At 35.9% G+C, this 16,836-nt stretch overlaps 1 protein-coding gene across 10 annotated transcripts in view; it reads right to left on the reverse strand.

The window, feature by feature from the left end:
- Positions 1-16,836, reverse strand: part of NAALADL2 (N-acetylated alpha-linked acidic dipeptidase like 2) — a 419,953-nt gene that overhangs the window by 18,723 nt on the left and 384,394 nt on the right. For all 10 annotated transcript variants that reach the window (XR_014318086.1, XM_082766747.1, XM_082766748.1 and 7 more), the window contains 2 exons: positions 9,682-9,775; positions 3,918-4,125 (listed from right to left, as the gene is read on the reverse strand). Coding sequence is in view for 9 of the 10 variants with exons in the window: in XM_082766747.1 (XP_082622873.1) it covers positions 3,918-4,125; positions 9,682-9,775 (302 nt within the window). In the remaining variant the exon portion in view is untranslated. The remainder of the gene's footprint in view (positions 1-3,917; positions 4,126-9,681; positions 9,776-16,836) is intronic.

The raw sequence follows: 16,836 nt of genomic DNA on the forward strand, positions 1-16,836 counted from the left end.
TATATATAACAGAATTCAATCCAAAAGGAAAACAGTTGTTCTAGTGAACAACAAACACTTGTTTGGCATGAGACACTTGAGTGGCATGAGATTAGCAGCGATGCCAATTACCTTTTTGCGTGGTGCTAAAAGCATCTTTGTATTCTTCTTTCATCTCATTATGGCAAATTCAGGATACACAATCTATCATCACTTCCATTGAGTATTTGTTCATTGCATTGTAATGCACTGATTTGTTGTAACTTTTTAGCCCAATGGAGCATTAATGCCACAGCTGGGTATTTATGATAAAAAGAATCAAACGGAAGAAGTTAAACTTGCACAAATGAGCAAGACAAACTGCTGGAGGTCTTTCCTGAAAACACAGATTTATTTGTCCTTACTTTTCACCTTATTAATGCTTGTTTCACTCAATTATTTTCTCTACTAGACATAGCACAATGAGATTTGCAAAAATTCCATAAAAATGTTGACAGATGCATACAAACTTAATGGACAGTATAAACTTGGCAGACAAAGGTAGATGAAACTTGAAACAGGAAACTGTCCTAGGTCTTTGCTTCAATCTCTGTCAAATTATGGCTGAAGCACCGTTGTTGCTGAAGCACCAGACTACAGAGATAGAGCATCCCCAGCAGGAAACTACACATAGTGATATGTTAGTAACCATAATAATTTTACTGCTCATTATAGCAGAATAATGTATCAATTATGCTCAATAATTGCCCTACGGCAATGACTGGAATAAGGAATCTATGTATATACAGTATACAAACAGTACATGTACACAACGAGAGACTACAGCTATGGCAATGAGAGTACAAAATACAAAGAAATTGAAGAAAAGATATATTAGCTTCCCTTTAGTAGACAGGCACAAGTAGGTTGCAACCCACCTCCTGCAATAAAGCAAAAAGTCCACTTTTCTTTTTAATTCAACTTCTAGAATAGAAAACATAGTATAGATCCAGAGAACTGTGAATTAGGACAAACACAAGCCTAAAAATGATGCCTAAACTTCAGCAAATTTGTCAAGTACTTTGATTGAGGTTGAGAATATGAGTCCAAATGGGTATACAGGAAGCAATCATTTTTTCATGAAGAATACGTGCTTTACTGTGCACACAAATTCTTCCTTCAGAAGGCTGTAAATTACAGTATTTATGGAATCTTAATGATCTAAACACAGTTGGAGCCTGAAGGTCAAGGCTGCAAACTGCATCCTAAATTTCTGTTTACAGATGAAGCATAGTATTTATTGCTGCACTGCTTGTGCTGCTATAGTTAAAGGGCTGCCAGCATTTCCATTATAAACCCCTATTTCAGGGGTTTATAACTTGCCCATCAGTCTTCCCACTGGGATGAAACACAGCATATGAGGTCCTGGCTGTGAGACTGATATTTTGTTTTGTTTTCTTTACCAAATTACAAAAAGAAAAGTGTGAAGTTATATAAGCAAAAAAGTACATCAGATGTTTTCAAATATTTCTAGTGTTCCTGTCATACTATTCAATAATAGCTTCAGAACACAAAATACATTTGTATAACTGCATCAGTTAATGGAAGGACTTTTAATAATGAAACGGTGAAAAATAACCCAAATAAAGACATACTGCTAGATGAATTTTTCAAAAGAAAATGTATCAACGATTTTGAATGTCAGGAAAGGAATTCAGAAATCTACCACTGTCCTTGATTCTGTCTGCATTAAAGGTGGGCCTACACCTGCATGCCTTGAACAGTACAAAGAATGCATTATTTTTAAATAAGTTTCTAAACGATCATCATCTAACTGATACACAAGGTGTACTTTACAGCTATATACTACAGATGATATTAGGTAGAATACTTCAGAGTAAAAAGTTAAAAAATACTTCCCTCAAACTGTGAAGTAACCTTATCATCTACTATTAAATCTTGTATTAAATTTAATGAAATCAGTAGGGGAAAATTACAAAACTTTCACCTTCACATTATCTACTTTGCCAGTGTAAATACTGCACTCTGTCCTGAAGTGCTGCTGTGAGCAGGAAGGTGAAAAACTCAATTTACCTTCTACCTGTATATCTAGCAATTACATCTTGCTGAATAACAAACATAATACTGCAAACACTGCAAGAATTTAAACATTAGAAGTCCTCATTAAGACAAACAAACAAAAAAAAAACAAAACATTGAAATACTAAATTCTCATAGAATTTATTTTTATAAATAAAAAACAAATGCATACGCTGGGCCAAATTCAACAATGTGATGTGATGCAACACAGACACATTCGATTATATTCAGCAGCTTCAAGGATCCTTTGCAACACCATACCAGTTCAAACAAGAAAGATAGCAGCGTTGAACCTGGAATATTAGACTTTCCTTAATTACACTTCAGTGTATCTCTTTATATTATAAATCCAGTCATGGCAGGAATGAAGCAAATTAGTCCCTCCCAAATATCATCATTATATTTTCTGTATTATAGCTCTGGGGATTTTATTCACTGACGCTGTAGGGTTCATCACAACTACCCTTTTATTTTTCTTTTCCTCTTGGTATTGTTAAAAGGTGACTGCATTTGTTTTATGCCGTTCCTAATACTTGGAAGAATCTCTTCCTCCTGATGCCGTAGCTTTCTGCTTTTCTTCCAAAGCCTACCTCTACCATCTGTCTACTTTATGCCCACTGGAAACAATCACTTGCAGTAACTTGAACAAGACCTTTGACAATTTTTTTTTTCCATCACCTGCAACATATTATTGTTTTATTACTGTAGCTGGCTCTGGCTGTAAGTACATTTATATTCCCACATAACACAGATCCTTCGTGCACTTCTTTGTTCTGGCCTCTGTCCGTCTCCTGTGTATGTATGCTAGCTCACTTCTGAACTCACTTTCATGAACATACAAATCAATTTCCTCTAAAGTAAAATCTGGGTACAGCTTTAGGGACAGTTCTACCTGGGGACCCCTCCTAATAGTCAGTATGGATGAGCCATTGGTTTCCTTCAGCTGCACAGGCCTTCAAAACTGTCCCAGTAGGCCTGGTGAACTTAAACAACATATATGACCTCATTTTATAGCCCAGGGCATGCAGAGCATATCCTTGTATAAAACACTACATTGATGGACTGAGATAAAGTGCTCCAGACACTTTGTGCAGAAGGACACTTTATTACTTCTCCTGAGCAGCCAGAAAGCCTGGCATTACACAGGGCAGACTTGACCAGTTCTTTCTTTGAAAACTTTTTTAAAGCTACAAAATACCAACAGTTTATTCATTTATTTATATATTTAGGTAGAGGAATCTATGGTTAGAGAAACAGACCTGCAGACTTCCTTCTTAAAAGGTGAAAGACAGAATGATTATATTTTAAAATCAACCCAGGCAATGCTACAGAATAAATACTGCAGAATAATTCTTATAGGAGACAAGATGTCATAAATGGTGGCTGACTAATGCTTTATTACTATCTTTAACTGATTGAGAACCAGCCAAGAACAATGCTATGTAATTAAATACTTTAATGCTACATAGGGTCTTGTATAATTCTGAATCTTCAATGAACTGTAAAAAATGTTAAATAAAATATAGGTGGAGCTTGTCAAGCACTGTAAGACTTCAAAATATTTTCCTCTTTTAAAGCTTACTGTATCATCTAACACAAGTATCTGTCATGCTGCCTGAGTTGCCACCACACAGTACTGTTAGCTGTGATGTCATGACAGAAACACCACAGTGCTGTATTCTAATGACCACTTGTATTGTAATAAACTTATGTTTTCTGCAGAGAAGATGAGGAATAAAAAAAAAGCTTTAATCTTGGATACTCATTGAGATTTTTTTATAAGTGTACAACAGTTTTGAACACCAAGCAGTGTGCGATTACAATTTTAGCTCAACTGGAGAGCATGTTAAACACCATACCTGTAAAGTCCTGGAGGAGCTTGCTGAACCAGGAAGCTTTTCTCTAAGCTTTGCAGCACATCATTGAGCATCCTGACTCTGATAGGAGCTCTCTCCTTGGGGTCATTAGCTGGGCGCATCTCATCTGATTGGAACAATTCTGCAGTGTCCCTCAGCCGTGATGCCACCGCAAGCAGCTGAGAAGCGTCTACTTTGTCACCTATAAGCACTAAGAGAAAGACACTTGCCTGTAATTCAAATAGCATTATTTATAAATCTTGCTTACAAATTAAAAATAACAGTGGAATTAGAGCCTGAAATTCTTTTCCTTCGTAAAAATCATGTAATAGATCAGGGAAAGCCACAGATCATTGTGTATATGTTGTGATCTATTTTTCAAAGAGGATCAATTTGGACTGTGACATTTTAAGATCTCATAAGCTGTGAGGAATGATTTTGGGTACAGTTTGGAACCTACCATTGAAAAAACAGTCATGAAGAAAGCAATGTTTAACTATTAGTAACTGTAAAATTTCTCTCTAAGATAGTGTTTGGTCAATTCCACGGGATGCTACTGCTCTCAAGTTTGAAAGAGAAGGGTGTGCGCTTAGATGCTATATAGAAAATTGTAATCTAGAGTGCTTAATTGAATTTTGTTCAACATTTTAAAATTCTAAGGGTTAACAACACTTCTAGAAGGGATATGAAATTGCTTCTTTTAATCACTTAAATTGTATGCCAATGAGCCAACTAACACTTTAACTGACATACAAAATTATATTCTAAATCAGCCAGTATTTTCAAAACTTTTAAAATTCGGAGTGTTAACTGTTACTTTTTAATCCATTACAGACACTAAAAGAATAAAAACCCCATCACTTTGGAGCACATGACAATTTTGTATTTCCTGGTTCATGACCCAGAAAGAAAAAGCAATACATGTATTGAAGACTTGTGAACATGCAATACATTCCCATCTGCAGTGCAGGTGAAGAGCATGCCTTCCTTTCCCAGTGTGTGCGTAGACTGCGTTAAGATGGACCAAATTTATACAAGGTCATGGAGAGAAAGCAGTGTCTGAACCTGATATAAAGTCAAAGCAGTATCAACCAGCAAAAACATGTCTAGGATGCAGAAATGATCTTTAAGGCCAGGATTCACTTTGCCTATTAAGGACAAGAAATTCACCTCTTTTTAAACGACGATTTAAGATATCTTTTAAATGATGATTTAATCAAAACAAACCATTTAACTTTAGAAGCTGGCTGACCTTTAGTTGAAGGTACAAATCTCAGTGCATTTACTATCTTAGTGACTGAGTTGATTAATACAGAAAAGAGGTTCAAGATAGAAGTCAAATGAATGCTGAAGTTCCTTGCCTAATAGATATATGGAGATATCAGAAATACTAAAGGGAGAAACTCAACCAATTTCTTGAACTATGGATGGGTGGAAGCTGAAAGGTGAGTATTTAAAAAGAATGGAAAAACAAATAGATACAACTAAGACATTCAAGGAAGTGCCTGAATATTTTATATTCTCCCTCTCATACGGAAAAGGAGAATTGTTATTGGATACATTTCAGCAAAGATAAAGTTGTTCATAGATTCATATGCATTCCTGTCATTCAGCTGACTAATCCATTCCAATCTAGCACAACAGGAGATGTTCCAAAATACATTGTCACGGAGAGACAGATGCTGCTTTGAGAGAAACTGACAGACTTTCTGAACTATCAGGATGAATTTCAACAATGAATGGAAGTTCCCTGTGTGAACAGGAGTGAGAGAAGACGATTTACGTCAGTCTTGGTTTCGGACAAAGTTGCTTTGTTAATGGCTCTTGATCAGTTCACCCTTCCCTAATTAGAATGGATAACAGGCACTGTAGTATCTTGATGCACAGGCTTGGTATCTCCCTGACTGAGTATGGAGTAATTTCAAGTTTGAGTGAGTTACGTTGATACCTCAGAAGAGCATTTTCCAAGCATATAACCTTGGTACAGTTTGGATATTTGCAAAATATCAGTATCATCAATTTTCAAATCTCAGGTACAGATCCTATGTAGCTGAAGACTTTACAATTGCTGGGCATATAATCCAGGCATTGTACATACCTTATCCTGGGACACGTCAATATGGGAAGGTTTAAAATCACCATTAGATGGAACACTTTTGTTTCGACTTCATACTCCAAGCAACATACAATATTTATAATTGTTATTTTGCATATGACATAAATGATTGTAAATGTCAGCTATGTCTTTTCAACAGAAAATGTGAAATAAAGGCAAAATACATCAATTGTATATTTGGAAATTAAACCACCCACCACCACTCTTTTATACTAACAAAATAAAAAAGAAAACAGTAAATGCTCTCACTACTTCACCGTAGCATGCTTTTTGCCCCTAAGCCAACTACATTTCCTTTACATTTATGATTTAAAAGCACAGTTTACATCACACTCTAAACCAGAATTCATTATAAAACAAACACACAGAACCTTTTTTAATACTTCAGTACAAAAGCTATAAGTGTCTCTGGCTAGTGTTACCATAGAGAACTACTGACACTGCTTTAAGGGCAGCAGCAGTTTTTATCACAGCACACTGAACTTCATTGCCAACAGAAACTGCAATGTATGCTTTACTCAACTTGAGAAGCTTGTAGTGGATGGGGAAATGATTCCCAAAGAAAAGGGTACATTAACTAATAATGTCTTAAATATCTTGTGATGCTTCTACAGAGAGAAGAAAAAAAAAAAAAAAAAAGCAAGTGTAATTTCCCTCAAGAGAAAACAATGCTATGTTATTATATTTTGTACTCTTTGTCCTTTTCTCTCCACTATGAATCATGATGGATCATCTGAGCTGTTGTTTAGTTGTTAAATAAATAAAATTACAAGTACAAGAAAGTGACTCAAGAGTATATATGCTCCCAATCAGTGAATTATACTGTTGAATTTCATTACACTTGCTAAATGTAACTGGATTTTACTCAGGGAACAGGTTACACCAAGTACACACACACACACACATTGAATACAGTAGCCTTTCCTTGTGAAACCAACTGCTCTTAGATAAAGTACTGCTAGTGATTTAACATCTCAAATTGTGTTTGTGCTCTCTGGTATCAATGTACCTGCCTAGGAATACTTACAGAAAAATGGGCCCAGACAAATCAGCAGGTTAAGGCATGACACCCACTCTCCATGCGCATGTGTTTGCATGTAAGAGAGAAGGGAAATTGCTTTAGGTTTTGATTAACTTGCACACTCAGGACTGGGTATGGTGTGGAGTCATATTCAGTGGCAAGATTTTTCATATTGTGCAAAACTGGATGATCAGATCTGGCAGTGAAAAATCTGAAGGTGAAAGCTTTGTAAAAACTAAAAGGGGGCAGAGACATAAATCCAAGTACATCCTCAGTGCGAAGAATATGTTGCCATCAGCTTCCATTTTGCTACCATGACTGCTACTAGCCAAACAAACTAATCTGCTGTTGCTACTACAAGTCTCTTTTCAAAGATGTCGTGATAAATAACTATACATATCAATACAGAAGTAATTATCTATGACTTAGTACAGAACTACTGAAGCAAATATAGTGTACTGCTACAGAATAGATACACATCCTTTCCCTTCAGCATCAAATGCTCTGTGCACAGAAAATGCATTTTTGCATGTTTTTTTTTTTTTTTTTTTATAAGCCTGATGGTAAGGTTTACCACTACTAATATATAATATCCGTGAAAGGATACTGAAGACAAGATGTCAGTGTTTCATGGCAAAGAAGGTATTTCTGTCATATATATAGATAACTAACTGTGCATTTTTCACATTCGTAGGAGTCAAGAATAATGGGTGAGAACAATAGAGGGAAACTGTCTGAACATTACAGAGAGATGGAGCAAGCAACTCTGAAAAGCATCCTAAGTGATCAGGGAAATATGGTCAAGCGGGTAAAACGCTCCCAAGCTGAAGATTAGCAGATAGCTGCAGGCAATGAGCATGCAGCCATCAAGTAAATGACAGAGATATGTTTCTGTATTGATTTTTCTCAGGACAGAGAGTTCAGAATGATGTTTTGAAATGTATGGGTTGAGCCAGGGCTGTGGAAAGTCATGCAGACTTTCCTGGAAATGGCTTATCATAAAATAGATTATTTTTAAACTTCTGCTAGCACTGCCTACTATTATCACCACAAGTACTTCAGCTGCTGTAACTTCTGTAAAAGATCCATTCTGTGGAAAAGAAAGGGACTAATAGATTGGAAGCAACAGACAACTGACACTGTGTCAGCTAAAGAGCTTTAAATCACAACCTCTGCCTTCCTATATAGGTCAAAACTGAAATTCTCACCCCCAGTTAACTTTGTCTTGATAGGCCTCTCTCACCCAGTGATGGCTTAGAGCTTACCTGATTTGCTTACTCAGGCTGCCTGAAGCTGTGGATGCCCCATCCCTGAAAGTGTTCAAGGCCAAGCTGGATGGGGCTCTGAGCTACTTGATCTAGTTGCTGGCATCCTTGCCCGCGGGGCAAAATCACTGGGACTAGATGATCTTTAAGGTCCCTTCCAACCCAAGCCATTCTGTGATTCTATCAATACACCAAAATATGATGAAACTGTAAGGGACAAGGGACAAAAATGGGAGGATGAAAACACATGATACTTAAGCAGAACACTTACGTAGTCAAGTGACACTGAATAGTGAATGATCCTAGACTTCCTTTTCCTCCCTAGTCCTTGGAACTAGAGCTAAAACAGACTCTTTTCATAATTGGCAAGAGGGTTTATTGTTCTTCTGCAAAGTTCTGAGGACATCTTAGTAACATGCAATGGAGTAAGTTTCTTACAACACACCAGTTACTAACTGTAGAAAAGAAAGGAAAACAAAACTGAAAAGGACAGCCCCGAGAAGCAAAGGGAACGTACAGCTGTGCCCTTTAACTGTGTTACCTTAAACAGCTCAAGACAAGCTCTTCTATCAATTCTATACAAAAAGATTGCAGAATGCTTTTTCTTTTATCAAGCCCTTAAAGGCCACAAGACAACAGAAAGAGCTAGAAGTGAGAAGGTGACATAGCAATATTAGTAACAGCTCCACAATCTTGATGAGCACTTTCTTATCAAAGCATTCTTCCTACACCCAGCAAACAGTGCCAAACCCAGAGTCAATTGTATCTGCATCATATGCAAGTTATCAGTCAGTTTTGTTTACTTTCTAACTAGAAACTGTCTTGTCCCTCTTCCTAACCTCAACACACAATATAAAATGCATCAAGATCATTCAGCTTCAAATACAGACGATAAGCATTGATAAATCATCGTGATTTTTCATGGTTGTGAACGGACAAAGGTCAGCATGATCCACCAGGGTAAGCTAAGGCAGTAATCAAACAAGGAAGATGATGGTTGAAAATAGAGACAAATGGCAATGGGATTAGAAGCCCTCTCTTGCTTGTACCAAATACAGTCTTGAAGGAAAATAAAATCAAGGAGTACAGTCACAGCAGTTGTTATCTTTAACTCTAATTATGAGATTTTAATATTAATTATTGCTTAACTGACATAATAACATCAGATTAAATATAAACAGTTTATGGTTTTATTTACCAACAAAACCTTTTTTATTTAACATTATATAATGACACTGTTTAACTAGTAAAATCACTGGCTATCATTCAAGTGGAAATTAAAAATCTGTTGATGATTTAAGGGACTAGATGATTCCCTTTTTTCTCTGTATTAATAGAGAACAATATTCCTCTAACAAGAATTACCTTTAAGACTGTTCTGAACTTCTAGTGCGATGTCGAGGGCGTTAAATGGCAAAACTGGTTCATTGGCAATTTGTAAAGTCACTTGTCCTGTTAGCTGAAAAATATAAAACAAAACAAAACACAACAACATCAAATAGTTTCTAACAGATTAAATAACCAGCACTTCTCATAGAATAAACATAGTTTCATTACACTGGATTTTCAGGGAAAAATTAGCAATATCCCATAAGCACATATTTTTGAAAAGGAAATTGACCTAGACCCATTGTCTTTCCATTACAACACAAAAAGATGTTAAGAGATTACAATTTATGACTACACATAAGAATTCTGTGCAGTACTTTTTCTTTGGACCTAGGACACTAGACTACAGTAGTCTCTGAAGGGCTGTAGTTGTGCTTCATTTGCAAATAAAACATCTCAATTTTCTAAGAATAGGAATGAGGTTTATTGTTTTAGGTCTCTGCTTTTAGTCATCAGGTTTTAAGAGCATACACATTTATAAAAAAAAAAAAAAAAAAAAGAAAGAAATCATAGACATTGACAGAGCTTCAGATCAAGCCCCTGGCTAATCACATGGCTAAATTCAAGCTGACCTTAAACCTTAGAATCTTTTGAGGAGATGCATAACAACTTGATACACAGAGATACACAACTTCCAACTTGGACAAAACACTAAATTTTCTTAGTAACTTACTGATTGAAATACCCAAATGAGTGAACTCTCAGTCCAACCCAGACTAGACATTAGGACATGTCATGAAACCCAACGAAACCCAACGGCATAAATGCTTCTTTTCAACAGTTTCAGAGATGAGGCCAAGTACTGACTAGGCTGAGTATTTTATGATTTTTTTTTTTTATTTTTATTTTTTCCCCATTTATACAAGATACACTCTCCAGCTCAAGGCTAAGACATGATACAGGAGCTATGTATGAAAATGTGTTTTTTTTTTTTTAATGGACTATACACCTAGCCTGTGATTAATCAGATTATTTTGGTTTCTAGGCTGTCAAGTCCATCACTGCTTGTGGGAGCTATAAGAGCAAACTGACAAAAACATGCAAGAAACTTCCATTCATCTCCTTTGTATCTTGATATTGCAAAAAGGATAAAAATCACTGTAGGACTGCACTCTAAAATGGAATGACGGCTGCAGGTGATGGTGATCACGTTGATAAAAATGTGGACTGAACAAAATCATATTATACAATACTTCCCTAGGTGCTGGGGATGTTAAAATAATATCTGTCCTTCAGAAGCAATATGATAGCTGCTGTGCTGAAAGTAGCATTTTAATTCTACAATAAGAAGTAGTGGGAAAAGACAACAATTCTAAATAATAATAAAAACAATATTACTGCAAGTGAAAAAGAAACCCTCCTCCTAGGAAAGTAAATGAAAACAGGGTATTAGCAGGAAGACAACTTTCCTGGAGAAAGTTTAATAGAACTCCAACAACTTTTCTAAGAATGCATTTAAGAAATAGTGTTTCTGACCTGACCACAGACTGAGTTGAGTCTCTGTACTGAGACTGAAGGAACATGCTGTATATTACACTGCAACCTACATCTGTGCAGAGACATAGTCTGGAACTACTGAGATTTACTTCTAGAAAATATTGCCAAAGACACAAAGAAAAAGTTCACCATTTATAGAGTGAGAAAAAAGTAGGTAGTAATGGTGATATGTCAGGATGTTTTCAGGAAAACTAAAGAACTAAGCCTGAACTTGGAGAAAGATGAAAAATACAATGTTTGGACATCTGTGTTAAAGTATTACACAGAAAACTCTTATATGACTTTTCTCCAAACATCCTAACTGCACGGGACATTAATGTTTGAAGGCCATTACGTTTTCTGTCAGCGCTAATACACTGCATGGAAAAACAATAAGAAACACTGGTCTTAGGAATAAAAGAATGGTACTGCAGAAATACAAAAAATAAAACGTTAGGGCAGACAGAAATCTTTACATAACTGTATCTAAAACAGGTTCATGTAATCCAACCATAAACAACTTTAAAAATTTGTTCTTAAATGTCCAAACACCATGCAAAATTCTTCCTTGTCCTGCACTGAACTCCCCCAATATGCAACTGCCCAAAATATTAATAACCTGTAAGTTGCTACAGAAAAGCAACTGCAGAAATGAAATAACATCCTATTAAGCAGAAGGCATTCTATATGGAGACCAAACCCATTGAATCCTAAATATTACTACATTTAAAGTCTTCCATGATACACCATTTCTGCAAAAACCTTCACTAAACCATAATGAAAGATACATATTTATATGAAAGATATGCATTTTAGTGACATGAATGGTTATACCATGCTATTGATTCTTTTTAATCTGTTACTGCAATGCATAAGAACACAAGAGTATGGAGGAAAAACGTTTCTTTCTGAGGCACCAAAGCGATATTAAAGAGAATGCTACGGTAAGCATTTTTCTTTTTCATCTGAGTTCTTTCCTTTTGTATCTCTTCCAAGCAATTTTATTTTGTTTTGTGACTACTCAAGTTGTTTCTTCTTACTTATCCAAATAAAGATATACCACCAAAATGTTATGACTGACCAAAGCATTTTGGAAATTTTATAGTAGCTCTGCATGTAATAATACCGACATTTGTGTGTCAGTGAACAGGTAACAGCAGAGCTTATTAAATCATGTACTCTTTAGGCTAATCTATAAGAAATCAATCACAAGAAGGAAAGCTCAGAGCATTGATTTGAACAAAGTAATAATGCTGCAGAAGCATATATCAAACCCACATAATGCAGCAAGACAGAAAAGGCCACTGATTTCTTATTTACAGTATTATTTTCAGATATACCATTCCCTCAAGTACAACACTGAATATACACAGAAAATAAAGACAAACTTCTTCCCCCCTTTCCCCAATGAAAAATGGTTCAGACTGACTATTGAATTATTAAATTTAAGAATAACTTAGCAAAGAGTAAATGCAACTATTTTCTCATAAACTGAAACAGTAAAGCAACATAATTGATTCTATTCCCATACTGAACCGATTGTAACACTAATGACAACTTTTCAAGTAACATTTATACATAATGATGCACACACAATGCACACAGTAATTGATGTAACATATGCACTATTATCCAGTCTAAAGAAAAAAAGTAGTTCAAATGCTAATTGATTCTGATATTCTTTTCATTAACAATTTAAAAAGAAAAAAAAAATAACATTTCTACCACACTTGACTTAGGGAAAGGTATTCTTCAGTAAAGTAAAAGGCATTTAATGAACTTTAAAGATAAATACTAATATAAAACATAATGATAATGGTAGAGTTATACAGTACACTACAAAATAAATCTGAACATGCAACAGAGGTTTATAACTATTAACTGTGTGAGATATCATTTTTTCAAGATCTTTTACCTTACAGCATAAACATATTTCTAGGAAGGAAATAATGACTGTCCCTGCCTCTACCTGTCTGACACCATGCATATCTCAAAAGCCAAAAAAAGCTCTGTCAAAAATGCTGGTGTTAAAGACAATTTAGTATCCCATGACACTTCCTAAATTCAGCCATTGGCTCTTCTGTCCTCCAAAGTGTTGTAACCTACTCACTTTGAAACTACGTCTTCTTGAAATTCTACGCAAGTTATAAACCACAGTTTGCTATGAAAGTCATCTCACAAGGACTTTACGTGGATCTGTATCACTCTCCAAATGACTGTATGACCATAAAATAATGAAACACATGTAATATTTTTATCTATGTAAATTAAAAATATTCTCTATCTTATTAGTTCTCTCACAATGTAAATAAGAAAATTAAAATGGAGGGCTTTCATCACAGGAAATGCCTTTTTTTGTGTGTGTGTCTGTGTGTGTGAATGTCACACCTGTTTTACCAGTGAGTTAAACTGAGTCTTCATGGTAACTTAATCCTTCAAATATAAAAACTACCTACCTAACAGATCAAAGCACTTTGACTGAAATGCAAAATTAATAATAATAAAATAAAACACAGAATACAAAAACGTGATTATTTATTTTTTTCCTCCACACATTCAGTTCTGCTTTTGGGGCATGCTGTTCTTGGTCAAGACTTGCAGGGATACATCTTAAATGTTATCCACTTTTAATGGACAGTGCAGGGATGGCAACTTACCTTCCATTCTACCATATGTGCAGAAACTTGCATGATAATAAACACTTTTAGTGGATACAATGATATGAAAATATTATGCATGATAGGGAACAGTCTGCTAGAATATAGTGTACAGGCACTTTCTTTAGCACAGAAGTTCACATGCCACTTTTTTATTTTTTTCTGGTCTAGTGGGATTTGGAACTGTGCACAGTATCTAGCCCATGAGCTATGTAAAGCTCAGTGGGTGTAAGTGCTAAGCTTCTAGGACATTTTTGGTTACATTGCGAGTGCTAAACTCAAAAGAGACATCTCAGATCTCATGTGCCAAGTTACAAACAGCATAGGTGGATGGGCTTTAAGTTGCCTTCCAACCCGAACCAGTCTGTAATTCTATGATTCTACACTTTTTTTTCTTCCCTTTACACTATCACTTCCAAATTTTTGTTATATATAATTTTATTCTATGCATATTAAAAACACTTCACATTACTGATACCTGTGCACTTTTAGAGAAAACCAGCATACACATGGCAGCTGAACTACCAAAAACATGACAATCATTAGCAAGCAGACAATTAATAAGGTGGCACAGGCTACCTGTGCAGATTCCTGACTAGACTGAAGAGACCCGCTGCATGTAGTACTTGAATAGTTCCTGTAAATAAGGAATAAATCCCTGCATACATTAAGTTCCTCTCTCAGAATCCCAACATCAGCAATCTCAAATGTTAAAACAATCAGCCTTCCCCAGCCTCTCCATCATGCATAATTAAATATTTTTGATAACACAGATTTCCCAAATTTGCTTCCTGCTTTTTTTTAAAGACTTCCTTCAAGCTATCATTTTTTTATTTTATTTTATTTTTTTTTTTAATCCAGAATGAGAAACCAAGTCTACTTAAATGAAATCCCTGATTTCCAAGCTATACCGTAATTTCATCCTAGTATTACTGGACAAATGGCAGTAATTTTGAGGCTCAAGATAAATTAATAGGCATTTTTAACACAGATCTCAATGCACTTTCATTTTTTTTTTTTGCATAGTCAGTCTTCACAGTTTTTTTTCTTATGTTTATCACCCCAAAAAATTTACTTGAGTTTCTTGAGGTCATAAAGGAGAATCCTGTGGCAGAAGGGTGAGAATATGACCAGTTCTTTGACTATTTTTCTGAACTGCTAAAGGAATATTACCTCAACAAAGAAACAGAAATCTGGCCATACGTGTGCACAACCATGTTTGCTTTGAACTAAAATTGTCAACTTCTGAAAATTCAGAACTTCTTAAAAAATTCAGTAGTACAATATTTGTTTGTTGTTGTTCTTACTGATATTCACCTCAGCACTGGGACGTGTATTTACACTACCGATCTGGTAAAATTTTGGGTTAAATGATATTTGGTTCAAAATACTGCATTTTAGGTCAGTAGAGGGCTCTCTGAGAAAAGAGTACGATGAGTCTGTGGCTACAATAGGTGAATTAGAGCATAGTAATTCATAACAGATAGCTGTTTCTAACCAAGGGAAACATAAATCACATTTGAGGTCTTGTAAATATTACATCTTATTTCAACACCCCCTCCAACATTTCATAGTTTATTTACTCTCAATACAGGAAATACTGACCAGGAAGTAAAAGTCTTAATGAACAAAGCATGGATCTATTTGCAGGTATCCTGTGTGTAGCAAACTACACAAGTTACTTGATTAAGGTGGCTCACAGCATCAACCCAAAGTTCAGTACTAAAATATACTGGAATTATGGTAGCTTGGGCAGCTTTCTGTGGAGCACAGATCTTGACTTACAGTCATATGCTACCTTTGCTGCATGACTCTTGATGCAATTCTGAAGAACATACATGTACAGATTAAGATCAAAAGGATTCTCTTATTTAAATGATTAATTTTCTTAATACCTAATTTGTTGGCTGACATTAATGTACATTGCTTAGAGGACTGAAAGTAAATTACCTATAGATTTCATTCACAGCTGGTAGGGACCATTTAGCCCAGTGCCTTAAATTAATTGCACTTCAAAGAAACTCATACTCCTGTTTTGTTTTCCGTGTATATGCAGAAATTCCTACATCTCAAATATTTATGTAAATTACATGGAGGTATAAATTATGTGCATATTAAACTATTTATTTGAATCATAATCAACATATTTATTTTAAATTGTATGGATTTCTAATGAGCAGCACTACCCCATGCCCCAGGTTATAACTTTGTGTGGTAATACGGAGTTAAGAGTTACTAAAACTGTTTCTTTTCACCCACTTCTACCTTCTAACCTGATCACCAATGAAAAGGATGTGTGTGAGGACATCAAGGGGTCACCACCTCTCTCTCCATGTGTGGCAGGGAGCAGTCCTCCTCCCCTTCACAGCAGCAGAGGTGCTTCGAGTCCTGCACCAATGCGCTCAGGAGTTCATCATGGGATATGTCAGATGCCAGGAGCACAAACAGGTCCCAGACGGGACCAGACAGACTCACGCAAGGCAGGTGCACTTCTGACTACTAAAAAATATGCTCCAGATTCTAATTTCAGCTGTGGTCACAGGGGAAACACACTTCTGAAGTGTCTGTTGGTAGCTATGGTCAGAGACTGGGAACAGGGTTGAAGTCCAGCCTGTTAAAGCAGTTCTCATGCTCTTGTTACTGCAGCAGCAGAGAGCAGGGATCGGTAACTCAACTTCCAAGATAACGGCTTAACTTAGGCTTGGCACCACATGAATGAACCCGGTTTGTTTGGAACCGAGGCAGAGCCATTTCATGCCTGTGCTGAAGATACAGTGATAATGCTCACACAGGGAACCATGAAGTTGATGCGAAAGCACAGTTCCCTGTGTGGGAAGGGTAGCAGTGCAGAATTGTAGCTAGACAGGGAGAGTCACTGAAGTGATTTGTTCTTATTTTTTCCTACATATAAACACAAATTGCACATCTTTGAAGTATGCAGGTAAGCAGCAATAATCTTGAGATGAGTTTATAATCATGTATTCCATATTTATGTCTG

The sequence above is a fragment of the Aythya marila genome (genome assembly GCF_965140915.1).
Source record: "Aythya marila genome assembly, chromosome: 9".
Taxonomy (NCBI): Eukaryota; Metazoa; Chordata; class Aves; order Anseriformes; family Anatidae; genus Aythya; species Aythya marila.